Source organism: Alligator mississippiensis, chromosome 2 (assembly GCF_030867095.1).
Source record: "Alligator mississippiensis isolate rAllMis1 chromosome 2, rAllMis1, whole genome shotgun sequence".
NCBI classification, from domain to species: Eukaryota; Metazoa; Chordata; order Crocodylia; family Alligatoridae; genus Alligator; species Alligator mississippiensis.
The window spans coordinates 218,249,839-218,263,366 of NC_081825.1; the positions used below are offsets into that span (position 1 = coordinate 218,249,839).

General features: G+C 39.3%; 1 protein-coding gene across 15 annotated transcripts in view; it reads left to right on the forward strand.

Moving 5' to 3' along the window:
- Window positions 1–11,285, forward strand: part of CD44 (CD44 molecule (Indian blood group)) — a 100,440-nt gene extending 89,155 nt beyond the window's left edge. For all 15 annotated transcript variants that reach the window (XM_014602261.3, XM_014602264.3, XM_019476707.2 and 12 more), the window contains one exon: window positions 1,861–11,285. In XM_014602261.3, coding sequence (XP_014457747.1) covers window positions 1,861–2,074 — 214 coding nt within the window. In that variant the 3' untranslated portion in view covers window positions 2,075–11,285. The remainder of the gene's footprint in view (window positions 1–1,860) is intronic.
- The last annotated feature ends 2,243 nt before the right edge of the window (window positions 11,286–13,528 follow it).

Here is a 13,528-nt window from a genome sequence, read left to right on the forward strand (position 1 = left end):
AGAACAAGTACAGGTACTGGAGAAAGTGGGTTGTTAAATCAAGAATTAATTTTTGCTCATCTGCTTTGAGAAGTGCCAGTTGATTTTTAACTATTTAGTGCAATTCATGCTGCATCATTAACATACCAGAGAATTTATTATATTATATGTGCCAGAGGATATATGTTGTGGAATCTTAGTTTCATTAAACTAATCATTTATGACTTCATCACAGCAGCTTTGTTGTTAGATTGTTGATAAGAAACAAAATAAGTAAACTGGGGGTGCTGTAAGCAAAATGTGTACACGCACACATATATGTATGTGTGTAGAATTCTAGATATATGTAGAATTAAGAAGGATTTCACCCATAAGTGGCTAGTTAGGTTGTGAGGTTTCCCAACAGTGGCATGACTTTTTAAATAAACCAAGTATACAATTTTCCAGTTCTCCTCTTGTATGAGCCAGGTAGAATGGGCCTGGGAATTGTATACCGAATCCAGTTTTCATAAGAAATCTTTAATCTGGTAGTATGACATTTAAATCTTTGAGTCTGTGCTCGGTAGGCTTAGTCTTTCTAGTTGTAAGGCCAGTGTACTACAGGACAGTCTAGAAATCCCAACCAAACAATGTAATCTTTTTGGTGGGTGCCAAATAGCTTGGTTGTATTACTTCAGTTTTTCCTTTTTTCCCAGCTCTTGATTGAGTTATATGTTTAAAAATCTGTAGGGCATGGTCCTGCATGACTTTCAGCACTCCACAAGGATTTTTTTCATAACATGAGAGATCTGCCTTCCAATCTACATAGCTTCTTGCAAAATGTTCATCTTTTTAAGACCTTCCCCTCACAATTCTTGAAAAACACAGCACAGTTTGGGAACTGTGTTGCAGAGAAGTTCTGTTCTGTCTTCTAAGCTGTGTGAATTACTTACTGTACAGTATTCTCGCTCTTGTTCTTTTGTGTAAATCAGGACAAGATTTGTTCCATTATGCTACATGAAGTAAACATGGTGGATTGAGACAAGGCAGCTTTACTGGCGGTCACTTTGGCTAAAACAGCTGTCATATGTCAGTCTGCTGACACAAAATATGCTTGATTCCAAGGGATAGTAGCAAAAGTATTTAACTACCAAATTAGTAATTCAGACAGAATTTGCTTAAGCAAAGCAGGAAACATTTTAAAGTACATCTGCACAAACACAGTAGCTATTTAAGGAATATTCTTTGTCCAGTTTAATGATCTATATTTGGCTGTACAGAGGTGGAAGGTCACCTCCTCAATGCAACAGAGCCAAAAAGCTGAATTAGTGTGATGGGGCATCCCAGACTGGTAATAGATCTGCATAGATAGCTTTATTACTCTACCACCACAGCACAATTATTTTCCATCTTATACTGTTTTAATGATCTGAATGTTGACAGTAGAGTTATAGCCCTAAATTGTTCACTTGGTTCAGCCCTGGCAGACTAGACAGAAAAATTAAGCAGTCCTCTTGGATTACTAAAGATGGGCCTTAACCCAAATTTACAGACGTTTTGAAAGTTTAAGAATCTTAGGAATTTAAGCCGAGGGCCAGATTTTGTTTAGTTCCATCTCTCTCCCTCTAGTAATAAATTAGCTTTACATGAAGGATGATATGCTTGAAAGCACTGGGCTTCCATTTAAGTTCATATAAGGAGAAAAAGGGCAATGATAAGAGCCTTTATAACTCGCCCCTGAGAGTTTACCTTTACCTTTCGCAGCCTTACCTACTGCATTGCATATGTCTCCATTGGCAGATTCAAGTTCTTTGCTTCCTGTAAACACTTTCCAAAAATATGGAGTCAGTATTTTGTACTTCCTAATACCATAATCTCCATTTGTCTTTATTTTTTTGCTAGATGTGGACAGAAGAAGAAACTAGTGATTAACAATGGCAAAGGGGCAGTGGAGGACAAGAAGATAGGTGGACTGAATGGAGAAGCCAGCAAGTCTCAAGAAATGGTGCATTTGGTGCATAAAGAACAGTCAAATGACCGAACGGGACAATATGATGAATTCCTGACCACTGACGAAACACAAAATCAAGAGGCTGACATGAAGACTGGGGTGTAATAATGGTGGGCCATCTTATAGATCAAGAGTTGGGGAAGCCAAATTCTTATGGAACTGGGACTGGAACCCACAGATGCACTGTGCTACTGATCTCTTTTGAGCATAATTAAGCATAAATTTCCTGCTTCTTTTTACATTTTAAAAAATCATGTCCAAGTTATAAAATTGACATTGCTTTCTTAACTAAGCCCCTGAGCCATGCATAAATCTTGCAGATTCCAGTTCCTACCAGACGGATGTTCATCTGTTGTGTGTTATGAGGGATGGAAGTTTATATGATGTTTTCCTCAGTTGTAATACCTTCACTGAGTGAAGCTACGGAAATATGTAGTCACTTCAACTTAGAGGCATTTATGGTATTACATTTATCATGGTAGAAGCATAAGTGAGGAAGAAATATCTAGAGAAAAAAAAGGTTAAAGGAAAAGGCCTGTAAAGGATTCTGTAACATTAGAATCCTTCAAAATTGCCTCGTGGCCCTGAAAAGTTTGGTCGGTGAATTCCAGAGTTGCTGTTGCTTGGGGGAAACTGTGGCATTTTATGATATGTAATGAGAGGACCCCAAAGCTTATTTATCTCTTCATTTCTAAAAATCCATGGACAGGCAATGCCAATCATTCTTATTAGGAAGTGGGGGTGGAAATGAAGACATGAAAACTTGAGCTGATACATAATAAACTTCTATACTTTTTTTATCTTAACGTTCTGTGGAGTTTCTTCAGTTTTGAAGCTGTATTGCTCTTCCCCATTGATCATAGTTTCAGTATGTTTTTTTAATGCGCTTTGTTTGTTAGGACAATAAATAAATGCAGCAACCCCAGCTGAAACACCCATTTAGAAATCCAGCAATAGGAAATGATCAAAGAAAATGGGCAGTGTTTTGTTTCCTGTGCAATAGGGCTGTATTTCTCCCTGCTCACAGTTTTTATTTTGAGGTGCTGAGTCGAACACACAGCTTGTTTTTTGGCATAATTATTGCATGTGGCACCATCTTGCTGATATTTTTAAAAGCCAAATTAAATTTATGTGATGTTCTTTTCTACTCTGAATTCCACTTCATCCATCTTTTTTTTTTTTAATTCTGCTTATTAAAAATGCCAAAAGAAATATTGTTCACTTGTTGGAACAAGAAGTTGGAAATCTCCAAAAGATCAAAGGAACTGAAAGCAGACAACTCTAACAACATAGAATAACTGCAGCTGCATTGCCACATGTTTTTATTTTTTTCCCCTTTGTATGCCCATTTATGTAAAGTATTTGTTTTAAGCTAAGATGCCATGCAGTACAGTATGTCTCTTTGTGCAAATACACAGTCAGTGCAGTCCAACTGCCACTAATAGCCAGTGCCCACCACCATTGTCAAGGAAAAAAAATATAAGGAGTGAATGGCTCCTGAATTGTGCTCAAAAGTAATATTAATCAAAAACAACCATCAGGTACAAAACCAATTAGGATTTTTATGCTTTGACTGGCTATAAATCTCTTATTTCACTTAAAAGTGCTCAGCTATAGTCCTATTTCTTTTTCTAAAGAAACTTTTGTCAGTAAAGATATTATTAGACAATTTGGATATTGGCTCTGACTATGGTAATAAGCTTTATTGGCACCACAACCTGCCAAATTACTGTGGCTGTGATTTTTTTTTTTTTTTTTTATTGCAAACCATTGTCTAAATGTTTGCTTATGACATACTGCACCCTTCTTCCTATTCTTAGGCATATCAGCAAGGGTTAAACTCACCCCCACACAGAGTGGCCAGCACAAATCTTGCTTAAGTCTCATGGACAGGGCTTGTGTGGTGCATAGGCCATGTACTGATTCCATGTGTAGTGATATGTATCATCTGTACACTGCCATATGTTAATGCTCATAGGCTGAATATGTGCAACCACATTGAGGTCAGTGGAGTTACAGCTGTTGACATGATCAGTAAATTTAGTCCATTTTTGGACCATATTTGGTCAGTCTTCTCATTACTTCTCATAACCCCTTATAGCACTGAGTTATGCTGTATGTTTCTGTTTATTTCATGCATTGATTTTTTTTTCATTCCAATAGTATTTTGAAACAGTCTTTCCATTAGTAATTCTAAATCAGCATGATCTCTTGAAGGATACAGTTAAACTGGCATAGTGGCTATAATTCACTGGAATGCAGAGCCCCAGGAAAAGACCTATTCACCCCCAGTTCAACAGGCCACTACTGAAAGGGGGTAGTTCTCTCATTGTCTCAAAGCATAGTTCTTTCTAAGTTCAGGCTTTGGTATGTTACAACCCAGGTAGATGTTGGGTGGAGTATCTGCCACGTCTTCTGTTGATTACTCCATTTTACATTCAGTAGTTATTGCGTAGACAATACTGGTTGTCACCTTCTGAGTTCTTTAGATAAGTAATGCCTAAATTCTTATGCAAAAGCAATGGCCTTCTTTTATACTGATACAATGATTCTTTCTAAATCATGTCATGTGACATATGTGCAATTAATTAATTTGCATTATAGTTTCAAGCCTTTATTATCATTTTGTGCATGTAATATAACAAGTGTTTGTACTGGGATGATTTTTTATTATTAGATAGCTTAGGCTTTTTTTCAGAGCACTCTTGATATATTTGTATATTTATTTAACAGATTAATTAGAAAGGAGAACGTATAAGGAGAAAATAAGCCTTATGAAGAGAGGCTGAGAGCCATGGGACTCTTCAGCGTGGAAAAGCTCAGGCTCAGGGGTGACCTGTTGGCAGCCTATGAGCACATCAGGGGTGTGCATTGTGACCTGGGGGAATGCCTGTTCACCAGAGTGCCCCAAGGGATGACAAGAACCAACGGTCACAAACTCCTCCAAGACCATTTTAGGTTGGACATAAGGAAAAATGTCTTTACTGTCCGAGCCCCCACGGCCTGGAATAGGCTCCCTCAAGAGGTGGTGCAGACACCTTCTCTGGATTCCTATAAGAGGCATTTGGATGCTTATCTTGCTGGGATCCTTTGATCCCAGCTGACTTCCTGCCTTTGGGGTAGGGGGGCTGGACTCAATGATCTCCTGAGGTACCTTCCAACCATAATGTCTATGAAATCTATGAAATCTATAATTTCTATACTGTAACCAGACATATACTTGCTAAAAATATTGTAAATTAAGCTTCCAAAAATAAATTTGATTTTAAATTGAGAGGAAAAGAAATAGGATGGCATCAATATTATGATGCCAGTTAGCAAGCTAGTTGTTTTTATGGTACCAATGACCCATCTATCTATTTTCTTGGTTGAAAAGTCTAGCACCAACCAAAATGAAATGCTATGTGATAGTTGCATCCTTAACAAGCATTTTGTAGGCCTTCCAAGTATTTTTAAACTAGAAAAGAACTCAACTTTCTAGTCCCAAAAGGGGTAACTTCTCATTACTAGATATTAAATAAGAGGTCTTTTTCTCATCTCACTTAGAGCTCAGTCCAGGTAGACACTGATTATTTCTGATTCCTGTTGAAGTGTATGGCAGTTGAGGTAGCTCAGCACCTCATAGAATCAAGTGTTTTTATTAGTATCACCTCAGTGACTTTACATTTGGTATGACAGATGAGGTCCTGAGTTACATTGGTGCACACATGAGAAGTGGGCAGGCATGATGAGACTGGTTTACTTCAGCAAAATGAACAAAGAACATCCCTATGGTGTCCCATTTACTCAAACAGCACTGAAAAAAAGAGGCATAATTGAAAATTGTCCTTACTTGGAGTTGTTCATTAACGTATTGAAGGTATAGACGAGTGTGAGAAGGTTGAATATTGAGTGTGAGAAGGTTAAGAAGAGTGTTAACCCATTCTGATTGATTGACTTCCCCCATATTTTCTGATGATCTTAAAAACAATAGTTTGCTTAAAGGAGAGAAGGGTGGTGCGTTACCTTACATTAACAGTCTTCATATTAAAATCCTTTTAAAATCCTTTCCACAGTGTCAGGGAGAATTTTGAATTCCCACAGGCTCTAGGGAGCTTTGTCACATCTCAGGGATATCTTCTGTATGTAATATAAGAGTAATATAAACTTGTCCTTGCATTAAGTAGCTTTGAGCATGCTGATTCGTTTCCCAAAGAGATCATTACCAGGGCCTGATTACTAGCGCTGTGAGACGCTTCAGTCTATGATTCAATTCAGTGGAGATTTGGCCTGATTCGGTGGCCGAATCTCTGAATCTGAATCGAATCAGGAGACCCTTTCATTTCTCCAAATCGAATTGGAACCCTCCAGATCGATTCGGAAAGATTCAGAGATTCAGACATAGAGACAGCTTTAAATGTTTTTTTCTACATACCTCTAGGTAGCGGGGGCTAGTGAATGCTGTAATGCTGGGGCGCATGGAGTGACCCACAGAAATGCGGGAGGCTCCCCAGTGCCCTCGGCAGCAGACCCAGAAGCAGACAAGAAGCACTTTCGGTCCACTTCTGGGTCTGGGGACCCCCCCCCGCACCCCTCTAGCTTGGTGACTGGTGACTCCTGGGTCTGGGGGGGCACCTAAGGGTCCCCCTACGCCCAGATCACTGAGCCAGGGGGAGTACTGAGGGCCCCCAATGCGCTCCCGAGCAGACCCGGAAGTGGACTGGAAGTACTTTCGGTCCACTTCTGGGTTCGCTGCCAAGCACGTGGAGGGCCCCCCCCACACGAGCCATGTCTGGTACCTCAAGGTATGTAGAAAAAAATGTAAACCTGTGTCTATGGCTGAATCCCTGATTCTGTGAATCAGCATTGAATATTCAGATTCTGATTCAGATTAATTGAATCAGGGACAGTGATCCAAATCAACGGATTGAATCACTGTCCCTGATTTGGCCCAAATCTGAATCCGAATTGAATAGGGCCCACTTTGCACACCCCTACTGATTACCACCTAGTATAGGAGCTGACCACAGAGAGAGGCTCCACTCTTGGTTAGAGTACTATGGGCAGCTTCTAATTAGCCGTTCTATAGCTGCTAGAGAGTAACTGTTTCCCTCTCACAATTGTAATCAGCATCCATAGCTGTGAAACCCAGGAGACTTAGGGTGTTTCACTGAGCCAGCAGTTATGGGAGTTGTTTTGGGTTAGATTGGACCCTGGGGAGAAATTACTCTATTCAATAGCTGAAGCCAAGAGCTATTATTTTACCTTATTAAGCTGTTCATGGCCTTTACTGTTCTGGTTGCAAGAAATTAGGTTGAATTAGATGTCTTATCTTAGAATTAGATAAAAAATATATAGGCCTTTTGGATAGACCAAGGTGGTGATTAGCTTTCTGATGTAGGAAATAAAGTGTTGGAACCTGAAGCAGACTAAGGTGAACTCATTTCTCCACTGAAGTCAAAGGTAAAAATCACATTCACTTAAGTGAAGCAAGTATTGTGAAATGGTGTTTTGAGGATGAGAGCCCGATGTGCTTATAAAGGGACTGAGAATGCTTAAAGCAGCAAGAAGTTTTTGATATATAACTGAGATGTGATACAGCAAGAGTGCAATGTTTGTTCTACTTGGTGGGTAAATTCCTTTACCATCACTGGGAATTTGCAAATGAGACTTGAACATTTTATAATTCAGAAAAAGAACATGAATCAGTCTTTCCAGGGGAAACTTTTGTTACTGTGTGCAAACTTTGTGAACCCTCAATTTCTTTCTAGCTCTTACTGTGGCAGATGGGAAGCAGAATATACCCAGAGCACATTTCTGCTGTTGAGAACAAATTGCTTTCACTATTCAGGATAAGGAGAGACAGGGGAAACTTTAGTAAAGTTGTATAATGATGTTCAGATTGTTCTTTTGCTTTCATTAACTTGCCTGTTCGAAGGTCCTGTTGCTGATGTACTTCCCCATGCATACGACAGGGTTTCTGGAAGCGTCAATGTTAAGATGTTCTGGTACAAATATATTTTACATTTTATGCAACATTTAGAGGCTTTAGATTAATTTGTTTTTTGCTGTTATTGAGGAGGAATTATAGAACATTTGCCATGTAATATGGAATGAAAATTTACCTTTGTGTGTATAAACATTGCCTAGACTCTGCAAACTGTGCCTTTTTAGAAAGCAGCTGTTTTTGAAAAGTACCTTTAATAGTATGTGGGTTTAAGAAAGCCATTTGGATTTAAGTGCCTTATGTCTTGAAAAACAAGGAAAGCTCTACCTTTGCTTTTCAGCTGCAAGGTGCCAGAGAACAAACATTATAATAGTGCCTGCCTATAGGAAGAGTAACACCTTTGATATAGAAATGCTGCCAAAGATTTTTGAGATGTGGTGAATGAATCCCCTTTGCCTATATTTGAAACCTCTCCATTACAGGGATTGGATAGCTTGATTTAAACACCCTTGGTTTCAACTGCTGGTTAGGAGCAAAAGAAGCAGAAAAAAAATCCAATGTTAAAATTAAAGTAACAACTCAATAAGAACAGTGCAAAAAAAAGAAACAGTGAATAAAAATTCACTGAATACAGTTCTCAAGAAAGTAGACATGCAGTGTTAATTCCCTGCACAGGGAACCTAGTTGTGCCAGACTACATTTTGGGACTATTTCTATATTCCTCTAGCTTCCCCCAACTAAGAAAAATAAACGTTTGAAAATAAATCACTACTGCAGAAAAAGTTTCTGTTTAATGTGCAGGAGAATAAAGCTTGCAAATCAGACCTGGTTTTAAGAATCTGCAAAGCCCAAAATAATCTTTGCAAGATTCAAAACACTTCCTTTCCACATTGCTCACCAGTCCCTATTTTTAGCTTAACCGTAAAAATTTGTTCCAGCCTGAACTTGCTGAAAAGAAATACATTGCAGAAACAATTAGAGGTGTCTATTTTTCCTTCCATGAGATTTTCAGAGGGAAAATGGTTTGGTAATTTTTAAGGTAGATGCTTGGATTAAAGACTGATTTTCTTATATCAAATTTAGAAATTCTGGTTTCTTTTGTAGTGTCCAAATTACAGACATTTTGTTCCTCAAAGTGAAGAAGCCAAATTCTTATCTCATTGCCCTGAATCAGAAGCATTTGCTTAGTTTTAAGTGAAAATTGGGGAATAAAATTGGACACCTCATACTTTTTTGCCTGATGTACTCAGACCTAAGACTGCCACATAGAAGGACCTTAATTCTCTACAGCCTGCATAGTTTTCAAGGTCCAAGCTAACATCCCAGGGCCTGGTCCCAAAGAGGCACTAAGGGGATTTCTAAGCAGTACAAGACAGCACTCATGCAGAGGTATCCATGGAAGCTCTCCATGTGCAAGCTCTGGAGCCAAGGATGCTATAGCTGTGTTAGCACAGTACTGCACCCAAACTAATTAACTCATGTCCCATCTACATCTATTTGGGATTCACAGACCAGTGGTCAACCCAGTCTAATATGTGTGCCCTGAGCATGCCCAATACACACCGACAATACTGAGCTCAGCACAAAGCACAGCAGTTCGGGCCATTTTCATTCAAAAACACAGCCAAAGGGGGAGGAGCTGGTTTTGCTCATCTTTTGTATAACAGTTCAATTGGGAGATTTGGGTTCTGGGCCCTCCTCAGCCTGACTGGGTTCAAATCAATATCTCTCAACTCCCAGGAGAGTACTCTAACTTCCAGGCTACGGTTGGGTGGGAATATTCTCCACCCTGCTGTTGAATCAGTGCCACAGTGCAGCCAAGAATACAAGAGTCAGAGGGTTAGAGAAAGAGGAAGCATGATGTGTAGCTTAGAGACAAATGCAGTCCCCTGGAAGCAGAGAGTTTGGGGTTCCAGTCCTTTGAATCAAGACTGCTCATGCAATTTATCTAATGCCCCTCCAATGCAGAATGAATTAACAGTCCTGAAACTTGCAGATTTGAATACAAGCTCAGAGCAACCAGGAACATTTCATGTACGTGCTTAATTAATAGATCAGGGAGTTACACAACTGTAACAATAGAAAAACATAATGGTAAAATTAGATCTGTTACTGGTAGTGGATCCTGCATGCACAAGGAATATGGCATACGTCAGGTAAAATGGCCAGAGTAGGGTGAAGGAGTTTAAGAAGCTCCGGTCTGTCTGGAGAGGATTCTTCTGGTGCAGGAACTAGGGTAGCAACACCTCCTGGAAGCACTGAAGACAGAAGTAGGGGGCACATCATGCAGCACAGTGGCTTGGGAAGGTACTTTAACGTAAGCAGGCTTCTGAGACTCTGTAAGCCTCCTTCCCCCTTCCCCAAGCAGCCAGGACCAGGAGGGCTCAATGTTCACATAATCTCATCCATACACACTTCTCCATGGGCTGTGAGTTTTGTGTTGTGGCTCTTAAAATCCCAGCCCAGAGTACCAGATTAGATTTTTAGCCTTAAATCCAAATTCCCTTGCTTTTGTTAGCTTGATTATGGCAATTGGCATGACTTTCTCACAGGGTTTGTTGGTTTTTTTTCCTGGCTTAATCTAAAAAATACTTGGCTCATTTTCAGTGACCATATTTTCTTTGCATGCTCTCAGCCCAGAGCAGCCAGGACTAAACCAAATACATTTTATTCCTGCCCACACATTCAATCCAGGACTGTATTTACAGCTTTGGCCCACCTTCCATATACTACAGAAAGTGCTTAGCTAGGGCTGCTGCAACTGATTTCTATCAGTGCATCTCACTTTAGCTACTTCAGAGAGCCAGTTTCAGTGGTGGAAAGGCTCCTGTCCCAGTTTATCAAATGTTTTACTTGATTTTGTTCATGCTGAGGCTTTAGCGCAGTCTCCCTTGAGTGGAAACAATCCTCCACAGTGTGCTGTAGCTTCAACCAGTATCCAAGACACAATGGTCCCAGTAGAGTTTTTGTTGTGATTCCTCAATTCCCTGACAAGGGAGTGGAATTTTTTATTATTATTATTTTTTTTTTTTTTTTGCAAGTGCTCTGGATTAGAGCCCTAAACAAGGGCAACATCACAGCCACACTCTAGAACAATAGGTTGGTTTATTGCACTTTTCAAGATCCACCAATGATTAAATGTTTAGACTTCAATCTTGTAACACAGGAGTTTTCAACCTTTTTTAAGGAGTGTACCCCTATGGAGGCGGTGGCTGGACGTGGAGCATACCCCGAGTTGACAACCCCTGTTGTAACGATATTAGTCTGTACAAAAGCTTCTAGTACACATGTATTATAGTTTGGAGATGTTTTGTTCTTTTGGTTTTGTTTTGTTTTCTTAAAGCTCTGCTCTAAAATTATGGATGTAAATAAAAGCCTAGTTTTGTCTTACTGAATTGGCTCATCTTATTTGCCAGAGAAGACAGAGGGAAAACTTAAAATTTGCAGATATCCAACAGGTTGTGTTCTCTTCTTTTCTCCTTTTTGTCCTTTGTGGCTAATTTTCTAATAGCATTTTTTCCGCTGAGAAGCTGAGAACAAATTCTATTGAAGTTTTTTCCAAAGCCAGTGATTAAAACAAAAAAATCACGGCAGGTCTAAGATCACTTGTTCACAAAGAATGAAATTCACCCCCTGTGCAAAGGGTCAGAACAAAGCCTTTGTATCTGTTAAACATACCCTTTTGAACCATCAAAAATGGTTTACAAGGGACTGAAAAGTACACCTTTTTGCTGCAAAAAGCTAGAGTTTGCCCCAGAAGGCTTCTAATTGTTTCTTAGAGACCAGGAATATTGTCTCTGGAAACCAGTGATGATGATGATGATGATGATGTAAGATATAGCAATGATTCTTTAATCAATACAAAAAAGAGCACTAAGAACTTTGAAAGACCATTTCTGTTGCCCTGATTTATGAGACTAGGGCCCCAGTATATGTTCATTTAAACGTGCCCTGGGATCTGATTCCCCAATCCCAACAATTCTATCTCCTGCCATACCACATGTGCATGACAGGAGGTGCAATTTGGGACTGGGAATAAAATTCCAATCACACACATTGTATTTGCCAGTGCAGGAAGAGCCAAGATCATAAGTTGAAAGCTAGGTCCACCACATGTTCGAGACCCTTATGAGGTCCCAAACCTGATTGACAACCTGGATCCCAGAACTACCATGTGTTCAATTTAAAGTGCCATGCAAACCAGCCATAAACAATTTCTGCATTATGTATGGAGCATTATTATGGCTGTTTTTGGTGCCTTGAATTGGGTGTACAAGTAGCACCTTTGCCATTTATGCCATGATTAACAGGTAACCTAAGAGGCCCTAGGTTTCTACTCCACCAAGCAACTCCTGCCATAAGTAAGGTTTATGGACTATTTTTTTCAAAGGGATTAAGACAACCTGAAGATTCTTTCACTCACAAAACCACCTAAGTAGGCTACTTACTTGATTTCAATGGGAATTAGATGCTTATGATGCTTAGGGGCAGGGGTGAATGGGGGTGGAGGGTGGAGTGGTGCAGATTTCTGGTCCACCCGAACATGAAAACCAACTGCATGAGAAGGGAAGTGGCATTTCTATTTAGGCAGCACTGAGGGCATCAGTTGACTTCAATGACTCATTATTATCTATCTTGTTCCTGCTAATTTCTCTTCGTAAGTGTTAATGACACTCTCTCTTTTTTAATGGTCTTGATGTTCCACTTTTCTATTTATCTTTTCTTCTGCACTTTTGCTACCTGTTAGCCATTTCTGGTAATATCTCTCTTCTCTTTTACCTCTAGCTAAAACCCTTAAGGCAGGTGTGGTACTAGTAGCTCAGGTGTTAATAATATTAACTCAGGTATAGAAAAGAGTAACACTGAAGCATTACAGACACTGCCAAGGTGCTCAGGAAGACTAGATTTGTTTTATGAATCTGAGGAAGAGATGCACATTTAATTATAATGACTACAAAACTAATGAAACAGTATCTTTTGACTATTTTTGTCTAGTTTGTGTTTTTTAAACTCTCTAAAAAACCTAGCGAAATAGTTAACATTCCAAAGAAGTTATATTTGTTTTTGCTTTGACCTTATACTGAACAATGTAGTGCTAGGCCCCTAGCATATTAGTAAAACTTCTCATTTTTCTTTAATGGAGAAAAATGTGTTCTGCTATAAATTATGATATAATAAATTATCCCCACCCCCTTTTCCAAATCCTAGATCCACCTATGTGTAGGTGCTTCTGAAAAATCCCACTAGATGCCTAACTGCATATTTTGACACTTTGACCCTACAGCAATAAGTTTGGTATCCCTTTGTCTGAATATATCCTGGAGGCAGATGGGAGATGAATTTTGATGTCAGTACACCAGCCTTAAATTTTCCTTTGCTCCAAAATCTGTAGATAACAGAAGAAAAGCTTTATGTCATTACTGGCATGGTTAAACAATTGATGGCAATACGATTTCTAAACTTTGTGCACATCATAATAATTTTTTCTCTATTTAAATCATAGCCCTGCATTTGTCCCTTTTCCGCTTGAGAAATAGTGGAAGTTACTCTGATTTTTTTTTTTCCTTTCCCAAGTATATTTAGTGATCAGAGATTGGTTTGGATTAGATGGCTGTCAAAGGTCTGGAGCAGTG